At 32.2% G+C, this 20,945-nt stretch overlaps 5 protein-coding genes across 5 annotated transcripts; all 5 read right to left on the bottom strand.

Annotated features, from left to right (window-relative positions):
• Positions 1 to 4,518: 4,518 nt before the first annotated feature.
• On the bottom strand, positions 4,519 to 6,841 carry LOC112795178 (sucrose transport protein SUC1-like). Its single transcript, XM_025837124.1, has 4 exons — positions 6,605 to 6,841; positions 6,123 to 6,512; positions 5,896 to 5,959; positions 4,519 to 4,787 (listed from the first exon to the last, which is right to left on the bottom strand). Exons 1-4 carry the CDS (start codon positions 6,839 to 6,841, stop codon positions 4,519 to 4,521), a joined length of 960 nt encoding a protein of 319 aa, XP_025692909.1.
• A 610-nt stretch (positions 6,842 to 7,451) lies between these two features.
• LOC140184211 (sucrose transport protein SUC1-like) lies at positions 7,452 to 8,589 on the bottom strand. The gene is made up of 3 exons (XM_072234518.1): positions 8,176 to 8,589; positions 7,950 to 8,013; positions 7,452 to 7,465 (listed from the first exon to the last, which is right to left on the bottom strand). Exons 1-3 carry the CDS (start codon positions 8,587 to 8,589, stop codon positions 7,452 to 7,454), a joined length of 492 nt encoding a protein of 163 aa, XP_072090619.1.
• A 2,103-nt stretch (positions 8,590 to 10,692) lies between these two features.
• On the bottom strand, positions 10,693 to 15,072 carry LOC112795177 (sucrose transport protein SUC1-like). Its single transcript, XM_025837123.1, has 6 exons — positions 14,818 to 15,072; positions 14,414 to 14,477; positions 12,863 to 13,098; positions 12,386 to 12,775; positions 12,159 to 12,222; positions 10,693 to 10,943 (listed from the first exon to the last, which is right to left on the bottom strand). The coding sequence occupies exons 1-6, from the start codon at positions 15,070 to 15,072 to the stop codon at positions 10,693 to 10,695; spliced, it is 1,260 nt and encodes a 419-aa protein (XP_025692908.1).
• Positions 15,073 to 15,299: 227 nt separating this feature from the next.
• LOC112795176 (sucrose transport protein SUC9-like) lies at positions 15,300 to 15,650 on the bottom strand. The gene has a single exon (XM_025837122.1). It carries the CDS (start codon positions 15,648 to 15,650, stop codon positions 15,300 to 15,302), a length of 351 nt encoding a protein of 116 aa, XP_025692907.1.
• Positions 15,651 to 18,862: 3,212 nt separating this feature from the next.
• On the bottom strand, positions 18,863 to 19,585 carry LOC112795175 (sucrose transport protein SUC2-like). Its single transcript, XM_025837121.1, has one exon. It carries the CDS (start codon positions 19,583 to 19,585, stop codon positions 18,863 to 18,865), a length of 723 nt encoding a protein of 240 aa, XP_025692906.1.
• Between the last annotated feature and the right edge of the window lie 1,360 nt (positions 19,586 to 20,945).

Raw genomic sequence — 20,945 nt, 5'->3', positions numbered from 1 at the left:
TGATTTTAATTTTTAAACAATTAGTACATCTTGAAGGATGTCTTTTTTTTTTTGGGGGGGAGACTATTTTTCCATACACTCAATTTAGACATAACTTCAATACATACACTTTTAATTTACTTCTTATATATATAAAAATTATAGGCATTATTTTGACATTATTTTTTAAAAATAATTAACACATTTTATTTTGTTGATGAAAAATTAATTTTAATATAGAACTAATTAATAACCTTTTCAAATAATATCTTTGTTATTACAAATAGATTAGAGTCTAGATGATTATCATTATTATATCTAATAAATTTTGTGCTTTCATAAGTTTTTTGTGTGTGTTTATCAAACAAGAATTACGAAGTCCTTGAAATCAAATTCATCAACATTGAAGAAAAAGAAAAAGAAGATGAATCAGAAATGGACAACAAGACAACACAAGAAGAACTACATACAACAATAGAACAAAAATTTATACAAAGGTACAAGTCCCTTCTAGTTTTGAATTACTTTCTCCTCTTTGTGGATTTCATATCTTCAAGCATGTTCTCAAAGTATTTTTTCACCCACAAAGGTTCAAGCAAATGGGTATCAACTTGAGTTCAGCGTGCAAGTATTTCTCTCTTGCTTATTCCCATTCCCTCATCAAATTCACCGTCCGAGAACCCTTTACCGATTTCAACAAAAAGATTCTAACTTTATCGATCTTCGTCAAAATCATGCTTGAAATTAATAATATTCTTTTCTCAGTTTGGTTTCAATCTCATTCTCTCCGTCATCGCTTCTTCTTTCTTCTTAGCTTGGTTTCAATCTCATTCTCTCCGTCACCATCGTGAAACAAAAGATAATCTTTTCGAATCTCAAAACAGTGACGTTGAGCTATATCATTCTCGCATTGAATTCGAGCAGAGAAAAACCCAAAGGTGTAACGGCGAGAATGGTCGGATGACGTCGTCGTTGACGGGAGGATTTCCATGATGGCACTATTGTTGATGAATGTTTTGGGAGGCGTTGTGTTTCTAAGAGAGAAGTTTGGTGGGTTGAAAGCTGTGGCCACTATTTTGTGTTTGTGGAGAGTTTTATTCTGATGTTTTTGTTTATGGTAGGAATGTTTAAACATAAATGTAAGAGCAAATATTATATATATATATATATATATATATATATATATATATATATATATATTATTTTTAGTTTTACTTAAAAATTATATTTTATCAATTTTTATATATTATTTTTGTTTTAGTAAGTAAATATTGATTTTATTATAAAATTAATTAATAATATCTATTTAAATATTTAAATTAAAATAATAGGATAATATAAAATATTATTTAAGTTGATGTTTATTTTAGTAAAATTTTTTTATTTAAAAGTGATTTTGAGTTGTGTAATTTAAATATTTGTTTTATTATAATTCATTTTGATACAAGTATAATTACCCGTGCCAAGCACGTGCCATACACGAGATAAGATCGAATAAAATATCAAAATGATAATTAAATAAAAATAGAAAAATAGTATTATAAAATTTATAAAAAATAATAATAAATAAACGAAACCTCTAATAAAATTTTTATTAAAAATTAAATTATAAAAAAATTAAAAAATTGGTATTAGGGTCAAATTAATAATTTTAAAAATATAACTCATTTAATCTATGTCACGTGTAAAAAATCTAATATATAATAAACTATTCAACAAAGGAGATCAAACTCCATGTTTTAAACGTCTTAGTATATTAAGTAGATTATTTGTAGTGTATAATTTACGGTGAGTATCATACCTTTTCCTGCACCACTCTCGTTTGAGTAGATGGATGGTAGTGCAGGCGCGACACTCAATGTTATCCGAAATCCAAATAACAGTACGGTTAATATGTCTAAAAGTAAGAAATTCACATGGTCAATTTTATTGAGGTAAAAATGAATAATCATTTAAGACAAGAATATATCTTTATATGGCATACAATTTATATCTGATACGATAAAACGATATTAATTACCATAATAGAAATGCCGAGAATGCCGAAAAAATGCAAGATCCAAGCCTGAATGCCGTTGGAGGGCTCACGAGAAAAGGTTAAATCATTGCGGTTGAGCCGCGCATCCTTAGCTAGCTTACTGATGTAAAGCGTCATAGTCAAGCCACCAATAAGAATAAAATTTTCAGCTGTCCAAAGGTTCTTGGCGCCACCAAGCGCTCACCCAATGGGCTCCACAGCCAACGACATAAGACCTGTAACCACCCAAGTTAGCATAATACACCGAACTCCATACCTGTAGCCTATGGTATATAATGGTATTACAATAGAGTAAAGCTTTCCATGCTCCCCACTGTACACCTCGCTCCCCCATCCAATCAATGATGTACTAGAAGAACCAGAACAAGGCCACCCAGTTGAATGCCACAACCGCCATCAGCCGTAACATCGATTTCTGCAGCCCCTTCATGGTCCAAAATATTTCCAAAAGTATTTAACTACTACCCATCTATCATCTTCCTCTTTCCTCTCACGTGACTCCTCCTCAGGTAATGCCAGCTTGTCTTGGACGCAGGACAGAGCCACAGCCATCTAGAATAGAAGAAGAAGGATCGACAAAATTAATAAGGTTTTCACATTTGTGCAGAGCCCGTGGCATGCTTTTGTCACCGTGAATGACAATATATCATCGAAGATCCTAAAGAAGATGGTGAAGTAACCCAGTTCATTTCTCTCTGTCACGAAGAATGAGAAGTACATGTAAGCCAGTCTAATCGTCCGTTGGTCTCTGCTGGCAAGGTCATCAAGGAAGTTTTACTTAAAAATATATTTTATCAATTATTATATATTATTTTTGTTTTAGTAAGTAAATATTAATTTTATTATAAACTTAATTAATTATATCTATTCAAATATCTAAATTAAAATAATAGGATAATATAAAAAATTATTTAAGTTGATCTTTATTTTGGTAAATATTTTTTATTTAAAAGTGATTTTGAGTTGTGTAATCTAAATATCTATTTTACTATAATTCATTTTGATACAAGTGTAATTATCCATACCATGCACGTGCCATGCACGAGATAAGATCGAATAAAATATCAAAATTATAATTAAATAAAAACAGAAAAATAGTATTATAAAATTTATAAAAAAACAGTAATAAAAAAAGCAATCCTCTAACAAAGTTTTCAATAAAAATTTAAGAATATAACTCATTTAATCTATGTCACGTGTCAAAAATCTAATATATAATAACCAATTCAGTGAATGAGATCAAACCCCACGTTTTAAACGTCTTTGCCTAAGTATTTGTCTCTGGCAAAAATACAAAACAAAAAATTATTGTTAAATTGGACGATTTTAATACAAAAAAAATGTTAAGGAAGATTCTAAATAAAAAATTATGTTGGGGATAGTTTCTATTCTGACCCTCAACGTTAGGAACCAAAACAATACTTATCCCTATAATTATCATATTATTATTATTATTATTATTATTATTATTATTATTATTATTATTATTATTATTATTATTATTATTATTATTATTATTATTATTATTATTATTATATTTTCGATTGATAATTGATAAGTATGTTAATAATGCATTAAATATTGATTTTATATAACTATAATAAAGATATTTTTCTAAATTAGTATGATTATGCATTATTACTTAAATGCTAATTATAGTATAAGTATAATAAAGATATTTCTATAAAATATACTTAGAAGAGAAAATAGTGCATTCATTTTGGTGAAAAAATGGATTCATGAGGAATTGACACCTCACTTTTATTAGCTAGGGAAAAACCCAATTTTAGTATATTAAGTAGATTATTTGTAGTGTATAATTTACGGTGAGTATCATACCTTTTCCTGCACCACTCTCGTTTGAGTAGATGGATGGTACTGCAAGCACGACACTCAATGTTATCCGAAATCCAAATAAGAGTACGGTTAATATGTCTAAAAGTAAGAAATTCACATGGTCAATTTTATTGACGTAAAAATGAATAATCATTTAAGACAAGAATATATCTTAGTATGGCATACAATTTATATCTCATACGATAAAACGATATTAATTACCATAAGAGAAATGCCGAGAACGCTGAAAAAACGCAAGACCCAAGCCTGAATGCCGTTGGAGGGCTCACGAGTAAAGGTTAAATTATTGCGCTTGAGCCGCTCGTCCTTAGCTAGCTTGCTGATGTAAAGCGTCATGGCCAAGCCACCAGCAAGAATAAAATTTCCAGCTGTCCAAAGGTTCTTGGCGCCACCAAGCGCTCACCCAATAGGCTCCACAGCCAATGACATAAGACCCGTAACCACCCAAGTTAGCATAATACACCGAGCTCCATACCTGTAGCCTATGGTATATAATGGTATTGCAACAGAGTAAAGCTTTCCATGCTCTCCACTGTACATCTCACTCTCCATCCAATCAATGATGTACCAGAAGAACCAGAACAAGGCCACCCAGTTGAATGCCACAACCGCCATCAGTCGTAACATCGGTTTCTTCAGCCCCTTCATGGTCCGAAATTTTTCCAAAAGCATTTAACCACTTGCCATCTATCATCTTCCTTTTTCCTCTCATGTGACTCCTTCTCAGGTAATGCCGGCTTGTCTTGGACGCAGGACAGAGCAACAGCCATCAAGAATAGAAGAAGAAGGATCGAGAAAATTGATAAGGTTTTCACATTTGTGCAGAGCCCGTGGCATGCTTTTATCTCTGTGAATGACAACATATCATCGAATCTCCTAAAGAAGATGGTGAAGTAACCCAGTTCATTTCTCTCTGCCATGAAGAATGAGAAGTACGTGTAAGCCAGTATAATCGTCCGTTGGTCTCTGTTGGCAAGGTCATCAAGGAAGTTTTACTTAAAAATATATTTTATCAATTGTTATATATTACTTTTGTTTTAGTAAGTAAATATTGATTTTATTATAAACTTAATTAATAATATCTATTCAAATATCTAAATTAAAATAATAGGATAATATAAAAAATTATTTAAGTTGATGTTTATTATGGTAAATTTTTTTTATTTAAAAGTGATTTTGAGTTGTGTAATCTAAATATCTGTTTTACTATAATTCATTTTGATACAAGTGTAATTACCCATACCATGCAAGAGATAAGATCGAATAAAATATCAAAATGATAATTAAATAAAAACAAAAAAATAGTATTATAAAATTTATAAAAAAACAATAATAAATAAAGCAAACCTCTAACAAAGTTTTCAATAAAAATTTAAATTGTAATCAAATTAAAAAATTGGTATCTGGGTCAAATTAATAATTTTAAGAATATAACTCATTTAATCTATGTCACGTGTCAAAAATCTAATATATAATAACCTATTCAGTAAATGAGATCAAACCCCACGTTTTAAACGTCTTTACCTAAGTATTTGTCTCTGGCAAAAATACAAAACAAAAAATTATTGTTAAATTGGACGATTTTAATACAAAAAAAACGTTAAGGAAGATTCTAAATCAAAAATTATGTTGGGGATGGTTTCGATTCTGACCCTCAACGTTAGGAACCAAAACAATACTTATCCCTATAATTATCATATTATTATTATTATTAAAAATATTTTCGATTGATAATTGACAAGTATGTTAATAATGCATTAAATATTGATTTTATATAACTATAATAAAGATATTTTCCTAAATTAGTATGATTATGTATTATTACTTAAATGCTAATTATAGTATAAGTATAATAAAGATATTTTTATAAAATAAACTAAGAAGAGAAAATAGTGAATTCATTTTGGCGGAAAAATGTATTCTTGAGGAATTGACACCTCACTTTTATTAGTTGGGGAAAACCTAGTTTTAGTATATTAAGTAGATTATTTGTAGTGAATAATTTACGGTGAGTATCATACCTTTTACTGCACCACTCTTGTTTGAGTAGATGGATGCTAGTGCAAGCGCGACACTCAATGTTATCTGAGATCCAAATAAAAGTACGGTTAATATGTCTAAATGTAAGAAATTCACATGGCCAATTTTATTGAGGTAAAAATGAATAATCATTTAAGACAAGAATATATCTTAATATGGCATACAATTTATATCTGATACGATAAAAAGATATCAATTATTTAATTACCGTAAGGAAAATGCCGAGAACGCCGAAAAAAGGCAAAACCCAAGCCTGAATGCCGTTGGAGGGCTCACGAGTAAATGTTAAATCATTGCGCTTAAGCTGCTCGTCCTTAGCTAGCTTGCTGATGTAAAGCGTCATAGCCAAGCCACCAGCAAGAATAAAATTTCCAGCTGCCCAAAGGTTCTTGGCGCCACCAAGTGCTCGCCCAATCGGCTCCACAGCCAAGGACATAAGACCCGTAGCCGCCCAAGTTAGTAAAAGACACCGAGCTCCATACCAGTAGCCTATGGTATATAATGGTATTGCTACAGAATAAAGCTTTCCATGCTCCCCACTATACAAGTCGCTCCCCATCCAATCAGAGATGTACCAGAAGAACCAGAACAAGGCCACCTAGTTGAATGCCACAACCGCCATCAGCCGTAACATCGGTTTCTTCATCCCCTTCATGGTCCAAAATATTTCCAGAAGTATTTAACCACTACCCATCTATCATCTTCCTCTCCCCTCTCACGTGACTCCTCCTCAGGTAATGTCGGCTTCTCTTGGACGTAAGACAGAGCCACAACCATCAAGAATAGAAGAAGAAGGATCGAGAAAATTGATAAGGTTTTCACATTTGCGCAGAGCCCGTGGCATGCTTTTGTCACTGTGAATGACAATATATCATCGAATCTCCTAAAGAAGACGGCGAAGTAATCCAGTTCATTTCTCATTGCCATGAATAATGAGAAGTACGAGTATGCCAGTCTAATCGTCCGTTGGTCTCTGCTGGCAAAGTCATCAAGGAAGTTTTACTTAAAAATATATTTTATCAATTGTTATATATTATTTTCGTTTTTGTAAGTAAATATTGATTTTATTATAAACTTAATTAATAATATCTATTCAAATATCTAAATTAAAATAATAGGATAATATAAAAAATTATTTAAGTTGATGTTTATTTTAGAAATTTTTTTATTTAAAAGTGATTTTGATTTGTGTAATCTAAATATTTGTTTTACTATAATTCATTTTGATACAAGTGTAATTACCCGTGCCATGCACGTTCCATGCATGAGATAAGATCGAATAAAATATCAAAATAATTAAATAAAAACAGAAAAATAGTATTATAAAATTTATAAAAAAACAATAATAAATAAAGCAAACCTCTAACAAAGTTTTCAATAAAAATTTAAATTGTAATCAAATTAAAAAATTGGTATCTGGGTCAAATTAATAATTTTAAGAATATAACTCATTTAATCTATGTCACGTGTCAAAAATCTAATATATAATAACCTATTCAGTGAATGAGATCAAACCCCACGTTTTAAACGTCTTTACCTAAGTATTTGTCTCTGGCAAAAATACAAAACAAAAAATTATTGTTAAATTGGACGATTTTAATACGAAAAAAATGTTAAGGAAGATTCTAAATCAAAAATTATGTTGGGGATGGTTTCGATTCTGACCCTCAACGTTAGGAACCAAAATAATACTTATCCCTATAATTATCATATTATTATTATTATTAAAAATATTTTCGATTGATAATTGACAAGTATGTTAATAATGCATTAAATATTGATTTTATATAACTATAATAAAGATATTTTCCTAAATTAGTATGATTATGTATTATTACTTAAATGCTAATTATAGTATAAGTATAATAAAGATATTTTTATAAAATAAACTAAGAAGAGAAAATAGTGAATTCATTTTGGCGGAAAAATGTATTCTTGAGGAATTGACACCTCACTTTTATTAGTTGGGAGAAAACCTAGTTTTAGTATATTAAGTAGATTATTTGTAGTGTATAATTTACGGTGAGTATCATACCTTTTCCTGCACCACTCTCGTTTGAGTAGATGGATAGTAGTGCAGGCACGACACTCAATGTTATCTGAGATCCAAATAAGAGTACGGTTAATATATCTAAACTTAAGAAATTTACATGGTCAATTTTATTGAGGTAAAAATGAATAATCATTAAGACAAGAATATATCTTAATATGGCATACAATTTATATCTGATACGATAAAAAGATATTAATTATTTAATTACCGTAAGGAAAATGCCGAGAACACCGAAAAAACGCAAGACCCAAGCCTGAAAGCCGTTGGAGGGCTCACAAGTAAAGGTTAAATAATTGCGCTTCAGCCGCTCGTCCTTAGCTAGCTTGCTGATGTAAAGCGTCATAGCTAAGGCACCAGCAAGAATAAAATTTGCAGCTGTCCAAAGGTTCTTGGTGCCACTAAGTGCTTGCCCAATGGGCTCCACGGCCAAGCACATAAGACCCGTAACCGCCCAAGTTAGCATAAGACACCGAGCTCCATACCAGTAGCCTATGGTATATAATGGTATTGCAACAGAGTAAAGCTTTCCATGCTCCCCACTGTACACCTCGCTCCCCATCCAATCAGAGATGTACCAAAAGAACCAGAACAAGGCCACCAAGTTGAATTCCACAACCGCCATCAGCCGTAACATCGATTTCTTCATCCCTTTCATGGTCTGAAATATTTCCAGAAGTATTTAACCACTGCCCATCTATCATCTTCCTCTTCCCTCTCACGTGACTCCACCTCAGGTAGTGCCGGCTTGTCTTGGATGTAAGACAGAGCCATAACCATCAAGAATAGAAGAAGAAGAATCGAGAAAATTGATAAGATTTTCACATTTGCGCAGAGCCCGTGGCATGCTTTTGTCACTGTGAATGGCAACATATCATTGAATCTCATAAAGAAGACGGCGAAGTACTCCAGTTCATTTCTCATTGCCATGAATAATAAGAAGTAGGTGTATGCCAGTTTAATCGTCCGTTGGTCTCTGCTGGCAAGGTCATCAAGAAAGTTTTACTTAAAAATATATTTTATCAATTGTTATATATTATTTTCGTTTTAATAAGTAAATATTGATTTTATTATAAACTTAATTAATAATATCTATTCAAATATCTAAATTATAATAATAGGATAATATAAAAAATTATTTAAGTTAATGTTTATTTTAGTAAATTTTTTTTTATTTAAAAGTGATTTTGAGTTGTGTAATCTAAATATTTGTTGTACTATAATTCATTTTGATACAAGTGTAATTACCCGAGCCATGCACGTGCCATGCACGTTCCATGCACGAGATAAGATCGAATAAAATATCAAAATGATAATTAAATAAAAACAAAAAAATAGTATTATAAAATTTATAAAAAACAATAATAAATAAAGCAAATCTCTCACAAAATTTTCATTAAAAATTTAAATTGTAAACAAATTAAAAAATTGGTAACAGGGTCAAATTAATAATTTTAAGAATATAACTCATTTAATCTATGTCACGTGTCAAAAATCTAATATAGAATAATCTATTCAACGATTGAGATCAAACCCCACGTTTTAAACGTCTTTGCCTAAGTATTTGTCTCTGGCAAAAATACAAAAACAAAAAATTATTGTTAAATTGGACGATTTTAGTTCGAAAAAAATGTTCAGGAAGATTCTAAATAAAAAATTACGTTGGGAAGGATTTCGTTTCTGATCCTCAATGTTAGGGACCAAAACAATACTTATCCCTATAATGATCATATTATTATTATTATTATTACAAATATTTTCGATGGATATATGATAAGTAGTTTAATAATGCATTAAATATTGATTTTATATAACTATAATAAAGATATTTTTCTAAATTAGTATGATTATGCATTATTACTTCAATGCTAATTATAGTATAAGTATAATAAAGATATTTTTATAAAATAAACTAAGAAGAGAAAATAGTGAATTCATTTTGGTGGAAAAATGGATTCATGATGAATTAACACCTCACTTTTATTAGCTGGGGAAAAACCCAGTTTTAGTATATTAAGTAAATTATTTGTAGTGTATAATTTACAGTGAGTATCATACCTTTTCCTGCACCACTCTCGTTTGAGTAGATGGATGGAAGTGCAAGCGCGACACTCAATGTTATCTGAAATCCAAATAAGAGTACGGTTAATATGTCTAAAAGTAAGAAATTCACATGGTCAATTTTATTGAGGTAAAAATGAATAATCATTTAAGACAAGAATATATCTTAATATGGCATACAATTTATATCTGATACGATAAAACGATATTAATTACCGTAAGAGAAATGCCGAGAATGCTAAAAAATGCAAGACCCAAGCCTGAATGCCGTTGGAGGGCTCACGAGTAAAGGTTAAATCATTACGCTTGAGCCACTCGTCCTTAGCTAGCTTGCAGATGTAAAGCGTCAGGGCCAAGCCACCAACAAGAATAAAATTTTCAGCTGTCCAAAGGTTCTTGGCGCCACAAAGCGCTCGCCCAATGCGCTCCACAGCCAACGACATAAGACCCGTAACCACCCAAGTTAGCATAATATACCGAGCTCCATACCTGTGTATATAATGGTATTGCAACAGAGTAAAGCTTTCCATGCTCCCCACTATACACCTCGCTCCCATCCAATCAATGATGTACCAGAAGAACCAGAACAAGGCCAGCCAGTTGAATGCCACTACCGCCATCAGCGGTAACATCGGTTTTTTCAGCTCCTTCATGATCTGAAATATTTTCAAAAGCATTTAACCACTGCCCATCTATCATCTTCTTCTTCCCTCTCACGTGACTCCTGCTCAGGTAATGCCGGCTTGTCTTGGACGCAGGAAAGAGCCACAGCCATCAAGAATAGAAGAAGAAGGATCAAGAAAATTGATAAGGTTTTCACATTTGTGCAGAGCCCGTGGCATGCTTTTGTCATCGTGAATGACAACATATCATCGAATCTCCTAAAAAAGATGGCGAAGTAACCCAGTTCATTTCTCACTGCCATGAAGAATGAGAAGTACGTGTAAGCCAGTCTAATCGTCTGTTGGTCTCTGTTGGCAAGGTCATCAAGAAAGTTTTACTTAAAAATATATTTTATCAATTGTTATATATTATTTTTGTTTTAGTAAGTAAATATTGATTTTATTATAAACTTAATTAATAATATCTATTCAAATATCTAAATTAAAATAATAGGATAATATAAAAAATTATTTAAGTTGATGTTTATTTTGGTAATTTTTTTATTTAAAAGTGATTTTGAGTTGTGTAATCTAAATATCTGTTTTACTATAATTCATTTTGATACAAGTGTAATTACCCATACCATGCACGTGCCATGCACGAGATAAGATCGAATAAAATATCAAAATGATAATTAAATAAAAACAAAAAATAGTATTATAAAATTTATAAAAGAAACAATAATAAATAAAGCAAACTTCTAACAAAGTTTTCATTAAAAATTTAAATTGTAAACAAATTAAAAAAATTGGTATCAGGGTCAAATTAATAATTTTAAGAATATAACTCTTTTAATCTATGTCACGTGTCAAAAATCTAATATATAATAACCTATTCAGTGAATGAGATCAAACCCCATGTTTTAAACGTCCTTGCCAAAGTATTTGTCTCTGGCAAAAATACAAAATAAAAAATTATAGTTAAATTGGACGATTTTAATACGAAAAAAACGTTAAGGTAGATTCTAAATCAAAAATTATGTTGTGGATGATTTCGATTCTGACTCTCAACGTTAGGAACCAAAACAATACTTATCCCTATAATAATAATAATAATAATAATAATAATAATAATAATAATAATAATAATAATAATAATAATAATAATAATAATAATAATTATTATTATTATTATTATTATTATTATTATTATTATTATTATTATTATATTTTCGATTGATAATTGATAAGTAGTTTAATAATGCATTAAATATTGATTTTATATAACTATAATAAAGATATTTTCATAAATTAGTATGATTATGCATTATTACTTAAATGCTAATTATAGTATAAGTATAATAAAGATATTTTTATAAAATAAACTTAGAAGAGAAAATAGTGCATTCATTTTGGCGGAAAAATGTATTCATGAGGAATTGACACCTCACTTTTATTAGTTGGGGAAAAACCTAGTTTTAGTATATTATGTATATTATTTGTAGTGTATAATTTACGGTGAGTATCATACCTTTTCCTGCACCACTCTCGTTTGAGTAGATGGATGGTAGTGCAGGTGCGACACTCAATGTTATCTGAGATCCAAATAAGAGTACGGTTAATATGTCTAAAAATAAGAAATTCACATAGTCAATTTTATTGAGGTAAAAATGAATAATCATTTAAGTCAAGAATATATCTTAATATGGCATATAATTTATATCTGATATGATAAAAACATATTAATTATTTAATTACCGTAAGAAAAATACCGAGAACGTCGAAAAAACACAAGATCCAAGCCTGAATGCCGTTGGAGGGCTCACGAGTAAAGGTTAAATTATTGCGCTTGAGCCGCTCGTCCTTAGCTAGCTTGCTGATGTAAAGCGTCATAGGGAAGCCACCATTAAGAATAAAATTTCCAGCTGTCCAAAGGTTCTTGGTGCCACCAAGCGTTAGCCCAATGGGCTCCACAGCTAAGGACATAAGACCCGTAACCGCCCAAGTTAGCATAAGACACCGAGCTCCATACCAGTAGCCTATGGTATATAATGGTATTGCAACAGAGTAAAGCTTTCCATGCTCCCCACTGTGCACCTCGCTCCCCATCCAATCAGAGATGTACCAGAAGAATGAGAACAAGGCCACCTAGTTGAATGCCACAACCGCCATCAGCCGTAACATTAGTTTTTTTCAGCCACTTCATGGTCCGAAATTTTTCCAAAAGTATTTAACCACTGCCCATCTATCATCTTCCTCTTCCCTCTCACGTGACTCCTCCTCATTTAATGTCAGGTTGTTTTGGACGCAGGACAGAGCCACAACCATCAAAAATAGAAGAAGAAGGATCGAGAAAATTGATAAGGTTTTCACATTTACGCAAAGTCCGTGGCATGCTTTTGTCACCGTGAATGACAACATATCATCGAATCTCCTAAAGAAGACGGCGAAGTAACCTAGTTCATTTCTCACTGCCATAAAGAATGAGAAGTATGTGTTTGCCAGTCTAATCGTCCGCTGGTCTCTGCTGGCAAGGTCATCAAGAAAGTTTTACTTAAAAATATATTTTATCAATTGTTATATATTATTTTTGTCTTAGTAAGTAAATAATAATTTTATTATAAACTTAATTAATAATATCTATTCAAATATCTAAATTAAAATAATAGGATAATATAAAAAATTATTTAAGTTGATGTTTATTTTGGTAAATTTTTTTTTATTTAAAAGTGATTTTGAGTTGTGTAATCTAAATATTTGTTTTACTATAATTCATTTTGATACAAGTGTAATTACCCGTGTCATGCACGAGATAAGATCGAATAAAATATCAAAATGATAATTAAATAAAAACAGAAAAATAGTATTATAAAATTTATAAAAAACAATCCTAAATAAAGCAAACCTCTAATAAAATTTTCATTAAAAATTGAAATTGTAAACAAATTAAAAAATTGGTATCAGGGTCAAATTAATAATTTTAAGAATATGACTCATTTAATCTATGTCACGTGTCAAAAATTTAATATATAATAATCTATTCAATGAATGAGATCAAACCCCACGTTTTAAACGTCTTTTCCTGAGTATTTGTCTCTGTCAAAAATACAAAAACAAAAAATTATTGTTAAATTGGACGATTTTAATACGAAAAAACGTTAAGAAATATTCTAAATAAAAAATTATGTTGGGAGGGCTTCGATTCTGACCCTCATCGGTAGGGACCAAAACAATACTTATCCATATTATTATTATTATTATTATTATTATTATTATTATTATTATTATTATTATTATTATTATTATTATTATTATTATTATTATTATTATTATTATTATTATTATTATTATTATTATTATTATTATTATTATTATTATTATTATTATTATTATTATTATTATTATTATTATTATTATTATTATTATTATTATTATTATTATTATTATTATTATTATTATTATTATTATTATTATTATTAAAAATATTTTCGATAGATAATTGATAAGTAGTTTAATAATGGATTGAATGTTGATTTTATGTAACTATAATAAAGATATTTTCCTAAATTAGTATAATTATGCATTATTACTTAAATGCAAATTATAGTATAAGTATAATAAAGATATTTTTATAAAATAAACTTAGAAGAGAAAATAGTGCATTCATTTTGATGGAAAAATGGATTCATGAGGAATCGACAAGTCACTTTTATTAGCTGGGAAAAACCCAGTTATAGTATATTAAGTAGATTATTTGTAGTGTATAATTTACGGTGAGTATCATACCTTTTCCTGCCCGATTCTCGTTTGAGTAGATGGATGCTAGTGCAGACGCGACACTCAATGTTATCTGAAATCCAAATAAGAGTACGGTTAATATGTCTAAAAGTAACAACGTATCTTCACAGACCAAGAACTACGAGATCACCCCTTTCATTCTGGGGTGACGGCGGGATCGTACCATTCGAGCCTTTTTTTCATGCTTTTCCGGGGGTCTGGAGAAAATTGCAATAGGATTTTCCTAATCTTCCCTTCCCGAAAGGAAGAACTTTAAATTCTTTTTACTTTCCGCAGGGACCAGGAGAGTCACTTTTATTGAGGTCAAAATGAATAATTATTTTTAGACAAGAATATATCCTAATATGACATACAATTTATATATGATACGATAAAAAGATATTATTAATTACCGCAAGGGGAATGACGAGAACGCTGAAAAAGTGCAAAACCCAAGCCCGAATGCCGTTGGAGGGCTCACGAGTAAAGGTTAAATCATTGCACTCGAGCCTTTCATCCTTAACTAGCTTGGTGATGTAAAGCATCATAGCCAAGCCACCAACAAGAATAAAATTTTCAGCTGCCCAAAGGTTCTTGGCGCCACCAAGCGCTCGCCCAATGGGCTCCACAGCCAAGGACATAAGACCCGTAACCGCCCGAGTTAGCATAAGACACCGAGCTCCTTACAAGTAGCCTATGGTATATAATGGCATTGCAATAGAGTAAAGCTTTCCATGCTCCCTACCGTACACCTCGCTCCCCATCCAATCAAAGATGTAACAGAAGAACCCGAATAAGGCCACCCAATTGAATGTCACAATCGCCATCAGCCATAACATTGGTTTCTTCAGCCCTTTCATGGTCCAAAATATTTCTTGAAGCATTTAACCACTGCCTATCTATCATCTTCCTCTTCCCTCTCACGTGACTCCTCCTTAGGTAATGCCGGCTTGTATTGGATGTAGGACAGAGAAACAGCCATCAAGAACAGTAGAAGAAGGATCGAAAAAATTGATATGATTTTCACATTTGCGCAGAGCCCGTGGCATGCTTTTGTCACCGTGGATGGTAATATATCATCGAATTTCCTAAAAAAGATGGTGAAGTAACCTAGTTCATTTCCCACCGCCATGAAGAATGAGACGTATGTGTATGCCAGTCTAATCGTCCGTTGGTCTCTGCTGGCAAGGTCATCAAGGAAGTCTTTGCAGCAGACACCGATCATGTTAATCGAAATCTCCAACATCTATAATCCAATTCCAAAAATGGCTAAGTCGCGTGGTCGACTTTTCTCGGAGAGGTTGTCTCCAAAGGCGTAGCTGATGTCTGCGGCAAAGCCAATTGTCAATAAAGTTATGGTGACGGCAACGACACCCGCAAAGTTGAAAGGACGGTGCCGCCTGAGATTACAGGTTGCTCGGTTACTGTAATAACTAAGGATGGGATGGAGAACAGACCTAGAAATGGCACTGACGAGCCACACCAAAGAGGCCCATCTATCCAGTACTCCGAGAATCACATAGCCTGATATTAGCTATACTATCTAGATAGCATTGACAAGGTGGATCCCGGCGGCCATAGAGGCCACCATAACCAGCTTTCAGATTGTGATCTGTGCCGGTGTTGAGCCTGATTCCAACTGTGGTGGTGAACTCATCACCGTGAGATACTTTCGATGGGGACACTGCGAGGTAAGAGAGCTTTCGAACTAGGTAAAAGAAGAAAGTATCTTAACTGGTAAAAGAAGAAGGTATCGTAACACCATATCGTAACTAGCTTTCGATTCTTCACCTTGAATACCCTTCAAAACCGCTAGACCGATTAACCATCATCTCTGATACCACTTATTAGGTCACCATCGGATCTGATACCACTTGTTGAGCCACCACCTGCTCTGATATCACTTGTTGGGCCACCATGGAGGAGCTCTCGACCACCAGAGAGATTTTGGAAAGGAATCCAGTGAGAGAACATAAACTAAAAAAACACTACATCCAACTCAAAACTATAAGGTATCAAGTTAATGGGTCTCTCATCTTATAAACTCTACCTTTTTGCCGGAAAGACTTTCGATGCTTCACCTTGAATACCCTTCAAAGCCACTTGTTTCAAAGATACTATTCTTTTTTATTTATTTGAAAAATATAATTGACAAATACTCCATAAAATTATGAGTAATTATTTCAATTGATTACTAAACTTTTAAAATCAAAACTTTCTTTCTTAGAGCACTTTGTGCGTTAGCACGTCCGCTGGGAGAGGAATTGTGAAATGCTCCTGGAGTCTCCGAATAATTTTTATTTTGTGGTTCTGAAAATAGTTTAGTATATTTTTTCTAATAGATATTAGATTTAATATCAGTGTTAAAGATATTATCAAATAGATAACATAAATGACACAAAGTGAGGATATTTACTTGCTCTAATTAATATATAAGTTAAACATTTAATAAATATATTTCTGACCATCGAAACGCCAATTACAAGATTGAGGGGTAAACCTAAAAATTTCCAACATGAAAAATACTTTAGTATGTGAAACGGTGTAAGCAAGAATTCCTCATGGCAGATTTCTGATGTTCTTGAGAACATCCTCTTTGGTAGGACTAAAATAGTACAATAACATAATATCAAAACTATGCAATGTAAACATTCTAGTTTAAAAAATAAATTAAATGCAATAAATAAAACAAACAAACAATCTTGTTTTACTTAAAAATGTCTAGTATCATGATAGTGGTGCTAGGCCAGAGTTTCTACCAATCAGAAAAATAAACATGATTTTATACATATAGCACGTTTCAAAATGCAAAAAAAGGTAAAACAAATGCTGTGAAAGGATTACATAAACAAATGTTAGTTTTAGAAAGTGAGATTATAAGTTTATATTTCAGTATCATCTTAATTACCTTTATTGATTGTCCAAATATAATATTAATATAAAAAAATATAACATTCATAAATTAGGTATATTCTAAACTCAATCCTAAACCAACTTCATTGAATCCAAATAAGGGAACAACACAAGAAAATATACCAAATGAAAATCACCGATGGGGAGAACAACTTTTTTAGCCGCTTCTGATAGCATATGATCTCGTCATAGAATGCAGAAAAAAATAGTCATTCAGCCACTCACGGCAGTTGCCACTGCACTTACCTCGAAGGTGGACAGGTTTTCACTTCCAAACACGTAACACCATGACAGGCGTAGTGTTGCCACTATAATCTGTATACATCATTACATCATACATATATACATATATCTTGTTGGTTAATTCAGTTATGCCAAATAAAAATTTTTTAGCGGTGGTTCTAAAAATAGTTTAGTATATTTGTCCTGATAGATTAATTAACTTTTATATCAATATTAAAGATTTTTCCAAATAAATAACATAAACGACACAAAATAAGGCTATTTACTTGCTCTAATTAATATATAAGTTATACATTTAATAAATATATTTTGACCTTTGAAACCCAATTGTAAGATTGAGAGGTAAACCTGCAAATTTTCAACATGAAAAAACCGATCAACTTTTTCACTATAATTTTCCATATAAATTGACGAAAATTCAAAATAAAATAAAAAATACTCTAATATGGTGGTTTTGACTAAAAGATAATTGGTTTCTAATTTTTTTCCTAACAAATGTGAGTGAGTTATATTTTGCTTATTGGTCATGGCTTATCTGTAAACAAATTATATTCTACTTTATTTTTTCTAAAAAGTGGATGTCATCCTATTTTAGTATAACATTATTTGTAGTGTATAATTTACGGTGAATATCATACCTTTTCCTGCACTATTCTCGTTTGAGTAGATGGATGCTAGTGCAGGCGCAACACTCAATGTTATTTGAAATCCAAATAAGAGTATGGTTAATATGTCTAAAAGTAAGAAATTCATATGGTCAGTTTTATTGAGGTCAAAATGAATAATCATTTAAGACAAGAATATATCCTAATATGACATACAATTTATATTTGATACAATAAAAAGATATTATTAATTACCGCAAGGAAAATGCCAAGAACGCCGAAAAACGTAAGACTCAAGTCTGAATGCCGTTGGAGGGCTCACGAGTAAAGGTTAAATCATTGCGCTCGAGCCGCTCGTCCTTAACTAGCTTACTGATGTAAAGCGTTATAGCCAAGCCATCAGCAAGAATAAAATTTTCAGATGCCCAAAGGTTCTTGACGCCACCAAGCGTTCGCACAATGGGCTCCACAGCCAAGGACATAAGACCCGTAACCGCCCAAGTTATCATAAGACACCGAGCTCCATACGAGAAGCCTATGGTATATAATGGCATTGTAACAGAGTAAAACTTTCCATGCTCCTCATCCTACACCTCGCTCCCCATCCAATCAGAGATATACCAGAAGAACACGAACAAGGCCACCCAATTGAATGCCACAACCGCCATCAGCTGTAACATCGATTTCTTCAGCCCCTTTATGGTCTGGAATATTTTCGGATGCATTTAACCACTGCCCATCTATCATCTTCCTCTTCCCTCTTATGTGACTCCTCCTCAGGTAATGCCGGTTTGTCTTGGACGCAAGACAGAGCCACAGCCATCAAGAACAGTAGAAGAAGGATCGAGAAAATTGATAAGGTTTTCACATTTGCACGGAGTTCGTGGCATGCTTCTGTCACCGTGAATGACAACATATCATCGAATCTCCTAAAAAAAATGGCAAAGTAACCTAGTTCATTTTCCACTGCCATGAAGAATGTGACGTACGTGTATATCAGTCTAATCGTCCGTTGGTCTCTGCTGGCAAGGTCATCAAGGAAGTCTTTGTAGAGGGCATTGATAATGTTAATCGAAATCTCCAATATCCATAATCTGATCCCAAAAATGGCTAAGGCGCGTGGCCGATTTTTCTCGGAGAAGTTGTCTCCAAAGGCGTAGCCGATGTCTGTGGCAAAGCCAATTGTCAAAAAAGCTATGGTGACAGCAACGGCACCCGCAAAGCTAAAAGGACGGTGCCGCCTGAGTTTACAGGTTGCTCGATTGCTGTAATAACTGAGGATTGGATGGATAACAGAACTAGAAACAGCGCTGACGAGCCACACCAAAGAGGCCCATCTATCCAGTACTCCGAGAATCAAGTAGCCTGGTATTAGCCATGCTATCTGGACAGTGTTGACAAGTTGGATCCCGGCGACCATAGAGGCCACCAAAACTAGCTTCTAGACTGAGATCTGCACCGGTGTTGAGCCCAATTCCAACTGTGACAGTGAACTCATGACCATGAGATAGCTATCGAGGGGGACACTGCGAGGTGAGAGAGCTTTCAAACTAGGTAAAAGAAGAAAGTATCGTAACTGGTAAAAGAAGAAGGTATCGTAACTCCATATCATAATTAGCTTTCAATTCTTCACCTTGAATACCCTTCAATACCGTTAGATCGATTAACCATTATCTCTGATACCACTTGTTAGGTCACCATTGGCTCTGATACCACATGTTGGGCCACCATCGGTTCTGATATCACTTGTTGGGCCACCATGGAGGAGCTCTCAACCACCAGAGAGATTTTGGGAAAGAATCCAGTGAGAGAACAAAAAATGAGAAGACATCACATCAAACTCAAAACTATAAGGTGTTAAGTTAATGGGTCTCTCATCTTATAAACTCTACCTTTTTGCCAGAAAGACTTTCGATGCTTCACCTTGAATACCCTTCAAAGCCACTTGTTTCAAAAGTACTAATCATTTTTATTTATTTGCAAAATATAAATGACAAATACTCCATATAATTATGAGTAATTATTTCAATTGATTACTAAACTTTTAAAATCAAAACTTTATTTCTAAGAGGACTTTGTGCGTTAGCGCATCCGTTGGAAGAAGAATTGTGAAATGCATCTGGGTTCTCCGAATAATTTTATTTTTTGTGGTTCTGAAAATAGTTTAGTATATTTTTCTTGATAGATTAATTAGATTTAATATCAGTATTAAAGATATTATCAAATAGATAACATAAATGACACAAAGTAAGGATATTTACTTGCACTAATTAAGATATAAGTTAAACATTTAATAAATATATTTATGACCTTCGGAACCCCGATTCCAGGATTGAGGGTAAACCTAAAAATTTTCAACATGAAAAATGCTTTAGTATATGAAACAGGGTAAGCAAGAATTCTTCTTGGTAAATTTTTGATGTTCTTGAGAACATCCTCTTTGGTAAGACTAAAATAGTACAATAATATAAGATCAAAACTATGTAATTTAAGCATTCTTGTTTTAAAAATAAATTAAAGGTAATAAATAAAACAAACAAACAATCTTGTTTTACTTAAAAAATGTCTAGTATCCAGATAGTGGTGCTAAGCCAGAGTTTCTACCAACCAGAAAAATAAACATGATTTTATACCTATAGCACGTTTCAAAATGCTAAGAAGGGTAAAACAAATGCTGTGAAAGGATTACATAAACAAATGTTAGTTTTAAAAGTGAGATTATAAGTTTATATTTCAGTATCATCTTAATTACCTTTATTGATTGTCCAAATACAATATTA

This window comes from Arachis hypogaea, chromosome 4 (assembly GCF_003086295.3).
Source record: "Arachis hypogaea cultivar Tifrunner chromosome 4, arahy.Tifrunner.gnm2.J5K5, whole genome shotgun sequence".
Classification (NCBI taxonomy): domain Eukaryota; kingdom Viridiplantae; phylum Streptophyta; class Magnoliopsida; order Fabales; family Fabaceae; genus Arachis; species Arachis hypogaea.
The sequence above is the reverse complement of the archived record's forward strand: the minus strand, read 5'-3'. Positions and strand labels throughout refer to the sequence as shown.

Bases quoted from the DNA above. Each gene is read 5' to 3' on its own strand.
- LOC112795177 (XM_025837123.1), bottom strand. From the start codon at position 15,072: ATGCTAACTCGGGCGGTTACGGGTCTTATGTCCTTGGCTGTGGAGCCC. The intron at 12,776-12,862 runs GTTAAATACTTT...GCATTCAACTAG, and splicing joins AAGATGATAGATGGGCAGTG to GTGGCCTTGTTCTCATTCTT. The intron at 12,223-12,385 runs GTAATTAAATAA...TTTGGATCTCAG, and splicing joins TTCTCGGTATTTTTCTTACG to ATAACATTGAGTGTCGCACC.
- LOC140184211 (XM_072234518.1), bottom strand. From the start codon at position 8,589: ATGGCGGTTGTGGAATTCAACTTGGTGGCCTTGTTCTGGTTCTTTTGG. The intron at 8,014-8,175 runs GTAATTAAATAA...TTTGGATCTCAG, and splicing joins TTCTCGGCATTTTCCTTACG to ATAACATTGAGTGTCGTGCC.
- LOC112795178 (XM_025837124.1), bottom strand. From the start codon at position 6,841: ATGGCAATGAGAAATGAACTGGATTACTTCGCCGTCTTCTTTAGGAGA. The intron at 6,513-6,604 runs GTAGTGGTTAAA...GCATTCAACTAG, and splicing joins GAGAGGAAGATGATAGATGG to GTGGCCTTGTTCTGGTTCTT. The intron at 4,788-5,895 runs GTATGATACTCA...TCTTCATGGCAG, and splicing joins CAAGAGTGGTGCAGTAAAAG to AGAGAAATGAACTGGGTTAC.
- LOC112795175 (XM_025837121.1), bottom strand. From the start codon at position 19,585: ATGGTCGCCGGGATCCAACTTGTCAACACTGTCCAGATAGCATGGCTA.
- LOC112795176 (XM_025837122.1), bottom strand. From the start codon at position 15,650: ATGTTGGAGATTTCGATTAACATGATCGGTGTCTGCTGCAAAGACTTC.